The 16602-nt window shown below is 34.8% G+C and overlaps 2 protein-coding genes across 2 annotated transcripts in view; one reads left to right on the top strand and one right to left on the bottom strand.

The window, feature by feature from the left end:
• The window catches only part of LOC133191655 (tyrosyl-DNA phosphodiesterase 2-like), a 507986-nt gene that overhangs the window by 372938 nt on the left and 118446 nt on the right, over positions 1 to 16602 (top strand). The window lies entirely within an intron of this gene.
• LOC133191151 (uncharacterized) lies at positions 318 to 3355 on the bottom strand. Its single transcript, XM_061326859.1, has 2 exons — positions 2086 to 3355; positions 318 to 409 (listed from the first exon to the last, which is right to left on the bottom strand). The coding sequence occupies exon 1, from the start codon at positions 3138 to 3140 to the stop codon at positions 2106 to 2108; it is 1035 nt and encodes a 344-aa protein (XP_061182843.1). The 5' UTR covers positions 3141 to 3355; the 3' UTR covers positions 318 to 409; positions 2086 to 2105.

The raw sequence follows: 16602 nt of genomic DNA, 5'->3' as shown, positions 1-16602 counted from the left end.
GAAATAATTCTGTTAAAAATGACAAAACATTGTTCACATTTGCCTCAAATACATTAATTTGTCTGCTATTACAAAATGACAACCATTTTTCGATATATGCCCTATATTGTTTTTTAGTGGACTCTCGCCAGGAAGATAAGAGAATTTTTTGAGTGTCATCTGATAAGCCTCGATTTTTGAAGGATTCCCCGATACACGGAATGCGCCCAGTCTCATTTTTCTCAGTGGGTGGTACTTCTCGGGTTTGTTCGGCATCGTCAGAAGATTTTGAATGTCCGGCAACAGATAACTGTCCTTGCAGACCATTTGAAGCAGCCGTGGAAACCAATGCTGTGTCGGCCATATTGGAGCAATTACTATCGCCTCTGCTCTGTCGGTAGTAATTTTCTGCAGCACTGATCCCATCAAACTGAAAGGACAAAATATGTAACACATTAAGTCACTCCAGTCCATGCTGAAAGCGTCTATAGCTTTTGCATGTTGGTCTGGGCTGTAAGAAACGTATGGCATGAATTGAAAATTATGCTTGGAAGCGAACAAGTCAATATCACATTTCCCGAACGAGTTTTCTATTTGTGAGAATATTTTCCTATCTAACATCCATTCTAGGTCATCATTTTTGTGGCGCGATAAATAGTCAGCCTCTATATTTTCAACACCTGCAATATGACTTGCAGATAACCAAATATTTCTAGCCATACAAAATTCCCAAATTGAAATTGTCAAGTCGTTTAGTGATTCAATTTTTCCTCCCATTTTTGAAATGTACGTTACGGCCACCGTGTTCTCCATGTAAAGTTTTACATGTCCCTCTTGTAAATCATTACAAAATTTTGATAACGCAATTAATCCTACTTTCAATTCCAAGAAATTGATATTCTTTTCTTTATCTTCATCTAACCATTCTCCTTGATAACAATCTCCGTTGTTTTCATTAAATATGCCCCAGCCTGCCAACGAGCTGTCTGTTTTAATTACTAACACTGGTTTATCAATATTTATAAATCGAGGAAATCGTTCAACATTATTTATCCACCAAGTGATTGTTTTCCTAATTTCACCGGAAATCACAAATTTTGCATCCAAATTACCAGCATTTGTTTTTAATTCTTTGTCTTTAACAATCTCAAGAGATTTATAAAACAAAGGCGCATAGCGGACACCTGGCTCACTTGACACTAATTTGCCAATTAACTGTGCAAATTCTCTTATCGTAATTCGATGCAATTTCAGAATTTCCTCACACTTTTGTCTTATCGATGTAGCCCGATCTGGCGTTAATGATACTGTCATCAATTCAGAATTTATTATAAATCCCAAAAATTGAATAGCCCTACTTGGAGTGAATACCGACTTCTCTACGTTTATAGTTAATCCAAGGCTGTCTAAAAGCTCAGCTCTCTCCCTGACATTTTTACGGCATTCAGATTCTGTTTTGCTCACTAACAAAGAATCGTCAATATAAGCTATATTAGCATGCCCGCGTTTCCTCAATGTGGAAAACACCGGTTTTAACAGTTTCGTGAATATACGGGGAGCCGATGCTAACCCCATTGCTAAGCAAGTATACTGGTATTTTCTATCGTTCCATAAAAATCGTAAATATTTTCTGTCCTCTGTGCACACAGGACAAGAATAATACGCATCTTGTAAGTCAATGGAAGCGAAAAAACAGTTTTTTGACACCAGACCAACAGCTGCAGACAGTGTTTCCATCTTAAAATGGTGATATTCAACACAATCATTTAATTGTTTCAAACTAAGAATGACTCTAAATTTTCCGTTTTTCTTAGGTCTCATGAAAATGTTAGATATAAATTCCCCTTCTTCGTAATTTGTTACTGGTTCAATGATATTCTTCTCTAATAAATCATTTATCTCTCTGTCAATTATAGCCATTTCTGACTCATTAAACTGAATTGTTTTAGGTATAAAATTTTGGGATGGTAAGTTTTCAAATTCGATTGAATATCCCTTGACATAATCCAAAATCCTGGAATCGCTAGTGATTAATTTCCAATTTTGAAAATAAAGTGCAATTTTTCCAGCCGTAAAATTTTGACATGTATTGTGAAACGAACTCACGTTTTGAAGATTCCTCTGGCTTATTTCTTTTGCTTGTTCGTCGTCGTCGTTTTCTTTCTGTAGTGGGGACCCCAGCGTTGGCCTAAAAAATTCTGGGTTCTGTAGTGTTGGTTGTAACTTGAGGAAGACCTCTGTCCTTGCTGAAACTTGCGGTTCTGATATCCGCGTTTATCAAACTTTTGGTGTCCGGAGATCTTAGCTCCCACTTTATTTGCTTTGACTATATCTTCTACTCTCTTTCCCAGATCGTCGCCGAACAGTTTGTCTGTAACTGGATGTTCATTTGAGCATAATGTGCGAAATTCTTCGTTTCTCTCCGGTTGGATAATCAATTCCCGTCTTCTATTTGACAAGTCGCAATACGCAACAGCCATGAGTTTAAGCCCGTCCATAGCCAGGTTTGAGAGTTCCTTCCTTGATGGCATCTCGCCCTTTTGTTTGGATTTAACTAGCAAGTTAATTTGTTGTAACACAGGTACAATTGCCTTCCCGAGCAGGGTTTGAGTTCTCTGTAGTCGAATGTCCTGACTACGCATTTTCCGGCTTAACTGCGCCCGGATTTCTTCGTTTAATTTTGGTGTAACGATATTTGGGACGTTTTTTGGTCGGTTGTATTTTTCACTTAACTCTTTGATTTTGTCTGCGTCCAGAATTGAGCGAAGACCATCATTGGCTCCTTTTGCTAGTTTTTCATTTATCGCCTCACTACATTTATCTTCGCCACCGAAACATTCCACCAGTCCGTCTAGCATGTCGTCACAATCACTGTCTACATCTTTATTTACTTCTTCCAGTAACTCATCTAAATCATCTTTCCCGCCATCTTCGTCTTCTGACACATCACTGAGATCTAGACCTGAAGGTCCTGGTTTGTCATCCTCAGCCTTTCGTTTTTTACCCCTTTTTTGTTGAAGTTCGCAAACTGTCGATGTCAGAGATGCAATATTCTTCTGCATTTCTTTCATCATGGCGACTATGCTCGTATTGTCACTACTGTCGCCCCTCTCCCTTTCATCATTTCCAGGAGAAACGTTATCTGCATTGTCAGTACTCATACTGCAAACACTGTTTAGACAGTTTTAAAATACTGCGTCTATACGCAAAAACAGCGTCTATACGCTTATTTGATGGCAATGTTTTAGAGCCAATTTCACAAGTATCAGTTATATGCACGAATCTCACTTAATCACTTATAAACACATATATCCAAAAATTATTGCGAATTGAAAATTACGTCTGCTTCTGAACCACGCTAACTTATCTATGAACCACGCGGTAACCTTATCATCTCATTTGATACAGAGGCCCCAATTGGGGAGAAGAAAATATGAATCGGAGGGTTGCTATTCACACCGAGAAAGGGGGCCTCAAGTAACATATATGATCTTAAGAACATATTATACATACAGAAAATGGATGCCTGGATTGATATAAATTTTTGGACATGTTTTGGCTGTGAATGATGCAAAAATAAAATTTCTAAAATATTAAGAAATTGTAAACTTTCTATAATGTTCAAAATTCTACATTTCTCCAATCACCCTTATAAATCTATACAACTATTTAATCACTTTATAATACATTATTTGAAATTTTGAATAAAAAAGTGTCACAATTTTGTTTAATTTGATTATGTTGGTTATGGTGTACCATAGGTTCATTCTCATCGTATAGTCGTTACGGATAGCTGGTCACGGCTGTCAGACCGGTTATAACAGGTCGAGGAATCTACCATATATGGATATTGTTGTCATTGCGCACAGAGGTGCTTACAGTGAGCAATCGTCCAATCCAATGAATGAGCCGAAAAACATGATGGTCTACTACATGTTTATATTTTGCTACAAACACGTGGGTCAGGCAAATTTAGGACGCGATTTCAAATGACTGCGGGAAAGTCAACTAATAATTATTTTTAATGTTTTTGTGAAAAACACGAAGAATAGGCACTAATTAAGATTTTCCATGCTCACATTAACAAACAAAGTCAATTTTCCGTGTTAAATGGTACGTTGAAACACAGGTGCTTGAGGACAGGAACCCCCCACCCCACCCCACCCCCACCCCCGATATAGACCCCCGGGCCTTTTCGACTTTTTTCTCATAAATTATCTTTCAATGACATATCTGTGATATAATCTATACCAACAATTCGAAAAATTACCTTAAACAAACATTATATAAAATCTACCCCACTCTCTGCATATAAAATTTTTATACATAGGGTAGGGTAGTAATTTTTCTAAAATGTTTGTTTAAGTCAATTTTCCGAATTGATGATATAGAGATTATATCATAAATGTGTCAGCCATTTATAACTTATGAGAAAAAAGTCGAACAGGCCCGGGGATCTATATTGGGGGGGGGGGGGGGGTGTTCTGTCCTCAAGCACTTGTGCGTTGAAATACCGGTCACAAAATCTTCATAAGTAAATAAAAACCCAGTTTTTATAACTTGATATTCGTAAATTTGCCATGCTACTAGTGTTATTCATTGTTACTTTGTTATTTGTTTACTAGAAATTAAAAGTTATGCAGTTATAAAAAACGTAAGTCTATAATGCTGTACGGTATTTTAATTCTCATGTACCTTGATCATAGAACGTATATTGAGTAGCATATATATCGAAGTTGTATACGTAGTAAACAATGACAATACGTGAGTACACCTCAAAGTCGATTTGTTTTGGACCAGGAAATAGTCACGTGAAATTCATACTGACTGATAGTACAGCACGGGAAAAACTGCCAGGCTATTGTCAACAAACGGACTTATACAATGGAGTGGAGAAAACCCAAACTTTACCGTTGTAAAACATTTTTATGTAAATGTGAGCATGGAACTAGTAGATAATGATGTACATATTTTATTAAGTGTGTAAAATGCTTGAAAAAATGCATCTTGTCTTTCCGAGAGCGATTTCAAAAACTGTACTTTTCGAAACCGTACATGTAGTATTTTTTGTAGTAACCCATAATGCAACTCATTTAGCTGATTGGTCAGTTTGCCAGTCACATTGTGTGCCTCATTTAGCATGTAAATTTATTCTGACGTCACAGAAAATGTATAACAATTTGTCTACTTGTAAGTTAGTTCTGAGCAGGCTGAAGAAGTGAGAAGGTGTGTCCTTCCTGAGTAAAAATGTTGTATGACCTGTGCGGTCGCGAGAAAAATGGCTGCGTGCATTTAGCCTGAAGTGCTGAATGTTTTGTGTGTGTTCGAGAAGTTTTCCTGTGTGGACAGTAGAGTAATTTTGAGAACTTTGGCAGCGGTGAGTTTGAACTGTATATTTTGTTAGCTAGATGTTTTTTTTTTAATTTTTTTTATTTAAAGAAAAAATTATTATTTCATTACTTTGTTAAGTCTTATTTGTACAAGATAATGTACCCGACATATTCAAGTATTCCGTTTGAATGTGTTTATTCCGACTATGGAAACCTAGACCTTCAAATAATGTGTTATTATAGGTGACCAGCTGTGTATGTGCGTGTTTGAAGTAGCAGGTGAACATTATGGCATACTGAGACATTCGAGAAAATTCTACGTACTAAGGTGTTGACGGCTAGAGGGACGTGCGACCTTTGGACAGTGTCGTAACCGTAATTCCATGAGTAACCAACGACCGTGTGTCCATGAACAGTATACCGTAACGTCTTGGGTCAACCTCCGTGGTCTCGCCAGTCAGTGTTTCCGATTTTGATTTTATTTGCACATGGCAATGAAACATTTGTCGGATGTGATATGACGATATTATAGTCGGTGTATTGATACTATCATTATTAAGGTCTTCCGTCTTCACGGAAGACCTTATAGTGATTCTACTGTTTCTTATTATTAAGGTCTTCCGTCTTCACGGAAGACCTTATAGTGATTCTACTGTTTCTTATTATTAAGGTCTTCCGTCTTCACGGAAGACCTTATAGTGATTCTACTGTTTCTTATTATTAAGGTCTTCCGTCTTCACGGAAGACCTTATAGTGATTCTACTGTTTCTTATTATTATTATTATTTTTTTCCCCAAAATTTTGTGCAGCCGATTTCTCAAAAACTATTCAGTGGTTTTAAATGAAACTTTCAGGAATTATGCGTCGTCAAATGGACTTTGTTCATCAGAAGGAAAATTTGGAAAACTCGCTTCTGGTGCCAAGTTATTGACAGTTTTCTGATTTTAAAATGAAATTTTGTCCCCCCTTTTCTTCAAAAATGGTTTAAGATATGAACTGGAGACTTGTTAGAGATGATAGGTTATGTCTTCTAGATGAGGGGAATTACCTTTTTGTGCGTCGTCAGTACTTCCGGTCGTTACCGGATGCGAATTTAAAAAAGTCGAATTTTTAAACTTTTTTGTTTTTCTATATTTTTCTTATGTTTTAATAAGGTTAATAGAGGCTTTTCTGAAAATGCTTAATATATAATTTATTTTAGAATTGATCAATCCAAACTCTAGATATTCGCATTTCTAAATTTGAAGCGGGTCCAAAATGGTGGCTGTCTCCGTAAACTCCGATAAGTAGGTCAGAATTTACGGAGTCAGCCGAGCGTTTGTTTGAATGAAAGTACCATAAGCATCAAAGAAATGTGAAGGAATTGTTGGATTGTCACATCACAATTACGTTGCAATTCTGTTTCGAACTAGAGTTTTAATCCGGGGTTTCCTCAAACGTCTACTATAATTGTTCTTGTCTGTATCTCAAAGTAGAAAAACGACATGATTACAAGTGGAAATACGATAACTACAAACTTTTGTTTTACACCACGGAAAACTGATCCTAAACCATGGTTATAAGTAAAAGCTTTTCAAGAAACTTTCCTGATTAAAGGAATTAATATATAGTAATTATTACGTGGCCATTGTTTTTCCCCATGCAGGCTTGTGTCATATTAAATGAACAGAAAAGACAAAATAAGAAAACCATTTTTTTAAAGATTGTTTAATGAAGTTGATATAAATATTTTTTTTCTAAAAGATGTTGTTATTGAACATAAATGGTATCAGATTCCTTGACCGTCGCAGGACGAGACATGTTTTTGGGCGAAACATTCCAGTCTTTTCATGAATGTGTAACTAATCGGGATAGTCCACTTTGGGGGTAAACAGGAAAATAAAACTTGTAGAAAATCTTACCTAAATCACTGCTTTAGTGTTACTTAACCATACGATATATAATAAGTACAATATGATAAATATACTTTCTCAAGCTCGATATTTAGGTTATAAGAACATTTTGAAATTTCATTGAAGCTATCACCATTCAATAGAAAATACATTCCAAAGGAAATGCGCGAATATTTACCCGTGACGTTTCGCGCGAAATGATGTATCGTGACCAACCTTTCGTAGTAGACAAATGGTCTGATGCAGAAGTATATAGAAGTGCAGAAAAAGATTACATGGACATGCCTGTATATGGAATTACATGAAATAAAAAGTTGAATACATAAAGAATAAAAGAAAGTAAACAGTATCATCAGAGAATGGCTAAAGATATGAATATGAAACTTGCTGAGGTGATAGAGCATCAAATGTAGATATGGTGATCGACCATTATTTTTCGTCGTTCTTACTTCCGGTCGCAAACAGAAGTGAATTCAAATGTTAAATTTGCAACTTTTTGTTTTTCAATATTTTTCTCTGGGATTTACAGGGTTAATAGAGAGTCTTCTAGGAGTTTTATGTATGTTTTCATCTTTTTGATTGAAAAAGTTTGCAGAGATTTTTATGAAATTCACTTCCGGTCGAGTGTTTACCTGTCCTCAAAATTAGAATTTGTTCTCTCAATATTGCTCGGCAATAGTAAACGACTGAAGTCTAAAACTTTCAGGACTGATAGTCAGTCATCAGTTTATTTGAATCGTGAGAAATTCTTGTATCGCCGTTACTTCCGGTGGTGACAGGAAGTGATGCAAAAAAGTGAATGGTTAATGGTTAGCTTTCTTGGATTTTCACGCTGAATTTCTTTTATCACTTTTTCAGCGTGATTTTTTGTTTTTATTTTCAGAATCGGACGGAAGACCTCTCATTGCTCGCAATGAGTTTCTAGTTATTCTTTTTTTTTTAGACAAAATTTTGTGCACGCGATTTCTCGAAAACTATTCAATGAATTTCTTTGAAATTTTCAGGGATAAAAGGTCTTTATATGAAGTTTATATAAAATTCCGTTTTTTGGTAAATTCGGTTCCAGTGCCAAGTTATGGACAATTTCCTGATTTTAAAATGAAATTTTGTCCTCGAAGGATCTAAGAAACGGCTAAAGATATGAACTGGAGACTTATTAGAGATGATAGACCATGACTTCTAGATGTTCGAAATTACCTTGGTTTTCGTCGTCAGTACTTCCGGTCGTCACCGGAAGTGTTCAAAGAAATCGAAAATTTCAACTTTTCTTTTTCTAATCAAATCTTGCATCACATTACTGCATCTCTTTCGCAGTTTCGAAATATGTTGGTCCCACCGGAAACAAAAACGACAACTTCCGGTTATAAGAGAAAAACTACATAATTTGAGTATTTTTCTTTCCCATAAATATCTTTTATAGGTAAAGTATTTGAAATGATTTTTAGATATGTTATTCAGATTGCAAATGTCTAGAGTAACGTCATATATCTTTGCAAAATTCACTTCCGGTCGCGTGTTTTTCTGTCCTCAAAGTGAGAAAATATCTGAGCGAGATCTCAGAAACGGTATGAGATTAAGACAACAAACTTATATGAGTAATAGACCTTGAAGAGTAGGCAAAATTATTTGGGTTAAACTGTCAGCCGTCACTTCCGGTCGTCACAGGAAGTGATCAAAGAAATCAAAAAATTCAACTTTTCTTGTTTAAATTAAGACTTGCATCACCTTATTGCATCTCTTTCGCGCTTTTGAAATATGTTAGACTCCTCCGGAAACAAAATCGTCAACTTCCGGTTTTAGGAGATAAAATACATAATTTCGATATTTAACTTTCTCATAAATATCGCTTAAAGAAAAAGAATTGAAATGTTTTAATACATGTTGTAGATACTGCAAATGTCTAGAGACACGTTAGAGATTTTTTATAAAATTCACTTCCGGTTGCGTGTTTTCCTGTCCTCAAAATTAGAATTTGTTCTCACAATTGCTCGGCAACAATGAACGACTGAAGTCTGAAACTTTCAGGATTGACAGTCCGTCATCAGTTTATTTGCATCGTATGAAAATCGTGTGCCGCCGTTACTTCCTGTGGTGACAGGAAGTGATGCAAAAAAGTGAATGGTTAATGGTTAGCACGTTGGATTTTCACGCTGACGACAAGGGTTAAATCTCCAGAGTGTCTGAATTTCTTTTATCACTTTTTAAGCTTGAATTTTCGTTTTTATTTTCAGAATCGGACGGAAGACCTCTCATTGCTCGCAATGAGTTTCTAGTTATTATTATTATTATTATTTTTTTCCCCAAAATTTTGTGCAGGCGATTTCTCAAAAACTATTCAGTGGTTTTAAATGAAACTTTCAGGAATTATGCGTCGTCAAATGAACTTTGTTCATCAGAAGGAAAATTTGGAAAACTCGCTTCTGGTGCCAAGTTATTGACAGTTTTCTGATTTTAAAATGAAATTTTGTCCCCCCTTTTTTTCAAAAATGGTTTAAGATATGAACTGGAGACTTGTTAGAGATGATAGGTTATGTCTTCTAGATGAGGGGAATCACCTTTTTGTGCGTCGTCAATACTTCCGGTCTTTACCGGATGCGAATCTAAAAAAGTCGTATTTTGAAACTTTTTTGTTTTTCTATATTTTTCTTTTATTTTAATAAGGTTAATAGAGACTCTTCTGAAAGTGCTTAATATATAATTTATTTTAGAATTGATCAATCCAAACTCTAGATATTCGCATTTCTAAATTTGAAGCGGGTCCAAAATGGCGGCTGTCTCTGTAAACTCCGATAAGTAGGTCAGAATTTACGGAGTCAGCCGAGCGTTTGTTTGAATGAAAGTACCATAAGGATCAAAGAAATGTGAAGGAAATGTTGGATTGTCACATCACAATTACGTTGCAATTCTGTTTCGCAATAGAGTTTTAATCCGGGGTTTCCTCAAACGTCTACTATAATTTTTCTTGTCTGTATCTCAAAGTAGAAAAACGACATGACTACAAGTGGAAATACGATAACTACAAACTTTTGTTTTACACCACGGAAAAACTGATCCTAAACCATGGTTATAAGTAAAAGCTTTTCAAGAAACTTGCCTGACTAAAGCAATCAATATATAGTAATTATTACCTGGCCATTGTTTTTTCCCCATGCAGGCTTGTGTCATATTAAATGAACAGAAAAGACAGAAATAAGAAAACCATTTTTTTAAAGATTGTTTAATGAAAATGATTTAAATATTTTTTTTCTAAAAGATGTTATTGAACATAAATGGTATCAGATTCCTTGACCGTCGCAGGACGAGACATGTTTTTGGGCGAAACATTCTAATCTTCCCATGAATGTGTAACTAATCGGGATAGTCCACTTTGGGGGTAAACAGGAAAATAAAACTTGTAGAAAAACTTACCTAAATCACTGCTTCAGTGTTACTTATCCATACGATATATAATAAGTACAATATGATAAATATACTTTCTCAAGCTCGATATTCAGGTTATAAGAACATACATTTTGAAATTTCATTGAAACCATCACCATTCAATAGAAAATACATTCCGAAGGATATGCGCGAATATTTACCCGTGACATTTCGCTCGAAATAATGTATCGTGATCAACTTTTCGTAGTAGACAAATGGTCTGATGCAGAAGTATATAGAAGTGCAGAAAAAGATTACATGGACATGCCTGTATATGGAATTACATGAATAAAAAAAAGTTGAATACATAAAGAATAAAAGAAAGTAAACTGTATCATCAGATAATGGCTAAAGATATGAATATGAAACTTGCTGAGGTGATAGAGCATCAAATGTAGATATATTGATCGACCATTAATTTTCGTCGTTCTTACTTCCGGTCGCAAACGGAAGTGAATTCAAAAATGTTAAATTTGCAACTTTTTTGTTTTTCAATATTTTTCTCTGGGATTTACAGGGTTAATAGAGAGTCTTCTTGGAGTTTTATGTATGTTTTCTTCTTTTTGATTGAAAAAGTTTGCAGTGATTTTTATAAAATTCACTTCCGCTCGACTGTTTACCTGTCCTCAAAATTAGAATTTGTTCTCACAATATTGCTCGGCAACAGTAAACGACTGAAGTCTAAAACTTTCAGGTCTGATAGTCAGTCATCAGTTTATTTGAATCGTGAGAAAATCTTGTATCGCCGTTACTTCCGGTCGTGACAGGAAGTGACGCAAAAAAGTGAATGGTTAACGGTTAGCTTTCTTGGATTTTCACGCTGAATTTCTTTTATCACTTTTTCAGTGTGAATTTTTGTTTTTATTTTCAGAATCGGACGGAAGACCTCTCATTGCTCGCAATGAGTTTCTAGTATTCTTAATATTATTGTATAGACGAAATTTTGTAAAGGACTTTGTCCGCTCCATTTCTCCAGAACAGCTTAAGATATGAAAGTTAAATCTGTCAGATTTCATAGATAATGACTTGTGGATGTCACCATGAATATTCTTTTCGTCGTCAATACTTCCGGTCGTCACAGAAATTGGATTAAAATGTCGATTTTTTCAATTTCTTCGTCTTTCTAACTTCTTTTTTCTGTAATATTCATAGGGTACGTAAAGGCCCCTCTTTGAAGAATTTACGTATTACCAGTTTCTTGATAGGATTAAGAAGGAATTAAATATCTTTAAATATCTTAGAATTTCTGAAAACGTAGGACCAACGTATCTCAAAACACTACAAAATATTGATTTTTTCCCCGTATATATAGTTTGCGGGGACTGCTCAGCGCTCATTCACGTAGGACGCGGTGTAGAGGTAACACCTACCTGGTGATTGGGATAGGCCAGAAAAACCTTCCTGTTGCCATGGAAACGAGTTTATATTAAATAAAAACGGTTGTATATGATATGTGTGTGCATTTTATTCGCCTCTCTTTTTTTTTTGTCAACTGTAGAAGACATTGTCATATTTAAACCCCCCCCCCCCATTTTCTCTTTTTCGCTTTTATGTTTTGGATTATTTATAAAATGACCTTGAACTTCATATCACAAGCAACTCTTCTTGACGTTTTCAAAATTATAAGCCTTAATTCTTTCTATAAAATAATGGTAATTTACATGTTTATGTTCAAGACCCCCCCCCTTCCTCGAAGCAACCAGGTAGAATACACAGATATAAAATTCACAACTTATACGGAACTTCTTAAGAGTTTCATTAATAAAATTCAGTTCCCCTGATGTGATTTGATATTTTGCTACCATTCATTCTTCTTCTGTTTTGTCTATAGAATTTATAATTATTTTATTTAGAATTAATTTATCTTTACAAAGTAGTGATTGTCAGCTGCATTCATTAGCATTTCACGTTTCCTTGTATATCTATCACTTGCATATTAATAATTTCATTAAATACTATTTAAAAGTATTAAAACTTCATTTCTATTAAATTTTATTTATTTGTATATCCTTGGATCCGCTCCTGCAGGTGCGCGAAAGCCTCATCACTACTGTAAACAAATTATTCATCACGCCGAAAATGTTCATGATTCCGCTAAACTAAGAAAGTTTACACATAGTTTATCATCTCATAAACAACCATCAGCCCTGTCCAATGCAGAAATGCTCGAATTGAAGGGGAAAATTCAGGAATTGTTTTGCGTCAGCCACGTTTTGACGTGAACCTTACACGGCATTCTGTTATATTCTTAATATTATTGTATAGACGAAATTTTGTAAAGGACTTTGTCCGCTCCATTTCTCCAGAACAGCTTAAGATATGAAAGTTAAATCTGTCAGATTTCATAGATAATGACTTGTGGATGTCACCATGAATATTCTTTTCGTCGTCAATACTTCCGGTCGTCACAGAAATTGGATTAAAATGTCGATTTTTTCAATTTCTTCGTCTTTCTAACTTCTTTTTTCTGTAATATTCATAGGGTACGTAAAGGCCCCTCTTTGAAGATTTTACGTATTACCAGTTTCTTGATAGGATTAAGAAGGAATTAAATATCTTTAAATATCTTAGAATTTCTGAAAACGTAGGACCAACGTATCTCAAAACACTACAAAATATTGATTTTTTCCCCGTATATATAGTTTGCGGGGACTGCTCAGCGCTCATTCACGTAGGACGCGGTGTAGAGGTAACACCTACCTGGTGATTGGGATAGGCCAGAAAAACCTTCCTGTTGCCATGGAAACGAGTTTATATTAAATAAAAACGGTTGTATATGATATGTGTGTGCATTTTATTCGCCTCTCTTTTTTTTTTTGTCAACTGTAGAAGACATTGTCATATTTAAACCCCCCCCCCCATTTTCTCTTTTTCGCTTTTATGTTTTGGATTATTTATAAAATGACCTTGAACTTCATATCACAAGCAACTCTTCTTGACGTTTTCAAAATTATAAGCCTTAATTCTTTCTATAAAATAATGGTAATTTACATGTTTATGTTCAAGACCCCCCCCCCTTCCTCGAAGCAACCAGGTAGAATACACAGATATAAAATTCACAACTTATACGGAACTTCTTAAGAGTTTCATTAATAAAATTCAGTTCCCCTGATGTGATTTGATATTTTGCTACCATTCATTCTTCTTCTGTTTTGTCTATAGAATTTATAATTATTTTATTTAGAATTAATTTATCTTTACAAAGTAGTGATTGTCAGCTGCATTCATTAGCATTTCACGTTTCCTTGTATATCTATCACTTGCATATTAATAATTTCATTAAATACTATTTAAAAGTATTAAAACTTCATTTCTATTAAATTTTATTTATTTGTATATCCTTGGATCCGCTCCTGCAGGTGCGCGAAAGCCTCATCACTACTGTAAACAAATTATTCATCACGCCGAAAATGTTCATGATTCCGCTAAACTAAGAAAGTTTACACATAGTTTATCATCTCATAAACAACCATCAGCCCTGTCCAATGCAGAAATGCTCGAATTGAAGGGGAAAATTCAGGAATTGTTTTGCGTCAGCCACGTTTTGACGTGAACCTTACACGGCATTCTGTTATATTCTTAATATTATTGTATAGACGAAATTTTGTAAAGGACTTTGTCCGCTCCATTTCTCCAGAACAGCTTAAGATATGAAAGTTAAATCTGTCAGATTTCATAGATAATGACTTGTGGATGTCACCATGAATATTCTTTTCGTCGTCAATACTTCCGGTCGTCACAGAAATTGGATTAAAATGTCGATTTTTTCAATTTCTTCGTCTTTCTAACTTCTTTTTTCTGTAATATTCATAGGGTACGTAAAGGCCCCTCTTTGAAGATTTTACGTATTACCAGTTTCTTGATAGGATTAAGAAGGAATTAAATATCTTTAAATATCTTAGAATTTCTGAAAACGTAGGACCAACGTATCTCAAAACACTACAAAATATTGATTTTTTCCCCGTATATATAGTTTGCGGGGACTGCTCAGCGCTCATTCACGTAGGACGCGGTGTAGAGGTAACACCTACCTGGTGATTGGGATAGGCCAGAAAAACCTTCCTGTTGCCATGGAAACGAGTTTATATTAAATAAAAACGGTTGTATACGATATGTGTGTGCATTTTATTCGCCTCTCTTTTTTTTTTGTCAACTGTAGAAGACATTGTCATATTTAAACCCCCCCCCCCCATTTTCTCTTTTTCGCTTTTATGTTTTGGATTATTTATAAAATGACCTTGAACTTCATATCACAAGCAACTCTTCTTGACGTTTTCAAAATTATAAGCCTTAATTCTTTCTATAAAATAATGGTAATTTACATGTTTATGTTCAAGACCCCCCCCCCCTTCCTCGAAGCAACCAGGTAGAATACACAGATATAAAATTCACAACTTATACGGAACTTCTTAAGAGTTTCATTAATAAAATTCAGTTCCCCTGATGTGATTTGATATTTTGCTACCATTCATTCTTCTTCTGTTTTGTCTATAGAATTTATAATTATTTTATTTAGAATTAATTTATCTTTACAAAGTAGTGATTGTCAGCTGCATTCATTAGCATTTCACGTTTCCTTGTATATCTATCACTTGCATATTAATAATTTCATTAAATACTATTTAAAAGTATTAAAACTTCATTTCTATTAAATTTTATTTATTTGTATATCCTTGGATCCGCTCCTGCAGGTGCGCGAAAGCCTCATCACTACTGTAAACAAATTATTCATCACGCCGAAAATGTTCATGATTCCGCTAAACTAAGAAAGTTTACACATAGTTTATCATCTCATAAACAACCATCAGCCCTGTCCAATGCAGAAATGCTCGAATTGAAGGGGAAAATTCAGGAATTGTTTTGCGTCAGCCACGTTTTGACGTGAACCTTACACGGCATTCTGTTATATTCTTAATATTATTGTATAGACGAAATTTTGTAAAGGACTTTGTCCGCTCCATTTCTCCAGAACAGCTTAAGATATGAAAGTTAAATCTGTCAGATTTCATAGATAATGACTTGTGGATGTCACCATGAATATTCTTTTCGTCGTCAATACTTCCGGTCGTCACAGAAATTGGATTAAAATGTCGATTTTTTCAATTTCTTCGTCTTTCTAACTTCTTTTTTCTGTAATATTCATAGGGTACGTAAAGGCCCCTCTTTGAAGATTTTACGTATTACCAGTTTCTTGATAGGATTAAGAAGGAATTAAATATCTTTAAATATCTTAGAATTTCTGAAAACGTAGGACCAACGTATCTCAAAACACTACAAAATATTGATTTTTTCCCCGTATATATAGTTTGCGGGGACTGCTCAGCGCTCATTCACGTAGGACGCGGTGTAGAGGTAACACCTACCTGGTGATTGGGATAGGCCAGAAAAACCTTCCTGTTGCCATGGAAACGAGTTTATATTAAATAAAAACGGTTGTATATGATATGTGTGTGCATTTTATTCGCCTCTCTTTTTTTTTTGTCAACTGTAGAAGACATTGTCATATTTAAACCCCCCCCCCCATTTTCTCTTTTTCGCTTTTATGTTTTGGATTATTTATAAAATGACCTTGAACTTCATATCACAAGCAACTCTTCTTGACGTTTTCAAAATTATAAGCCTTAATTCTTTCTATAAAATAATGGTAATTTACATGTTTATGTTCAAGACCCCCCCCCCCTTCCTCGAAGCAACCAGGTAGAATACACAGATATAAAATTCACAACTTATACGGAACTTCTTAAGAGTTTCATTAATAAAATTCAGTTCCCCTGATGTGATTTGATATTTTGCTACCATTCATTCTTCTTCTGTTTTGTCTATAGAATTTATAATTATTTTATTTAGAATTAATTTATCTTTACAAAGTAGTGATTGTCAGCTGCATTCATTAGCATTTCACGTTTCCTTGTATATCTATCACTTGCATATTAATAATTTCATTAAATACTATTTAAAAGTATTAAAACTTCATTTCTATT

Source organism: Saccostrea echinata, unplaced genomic scaffold (genome assembly GCF_033153115.1).
Source record: "Saccostrea echinata isolate AGI-Se365-2 ecotype Australia unplaced genomic scaffold, CSIRO_AGI_Sech_v1 ptg000023l, whole genome shotgun sequence".
In the NCBI taxonomy this organism is placed as follows: domain Eukaryota; kingdom Metazoa; phylum Mollusca; class Bivalvia; order Ostreida; family Ostreidae; genus Saccostrea; species Saccostrea echinata.
This window is presented reverse-complemented; position numbering and strand designations above follow the sequence as displayed.

Bases quoted from the DNA above. Each gene is read 5' to 3' on its own strand.
- LOC133191151 (XM_061326859.1), bottom strand. From the start codon at position 3,140: ATGAGTACTGACAATGCAGATAACGTTTCTCCTGGAAATGATGAAAGG.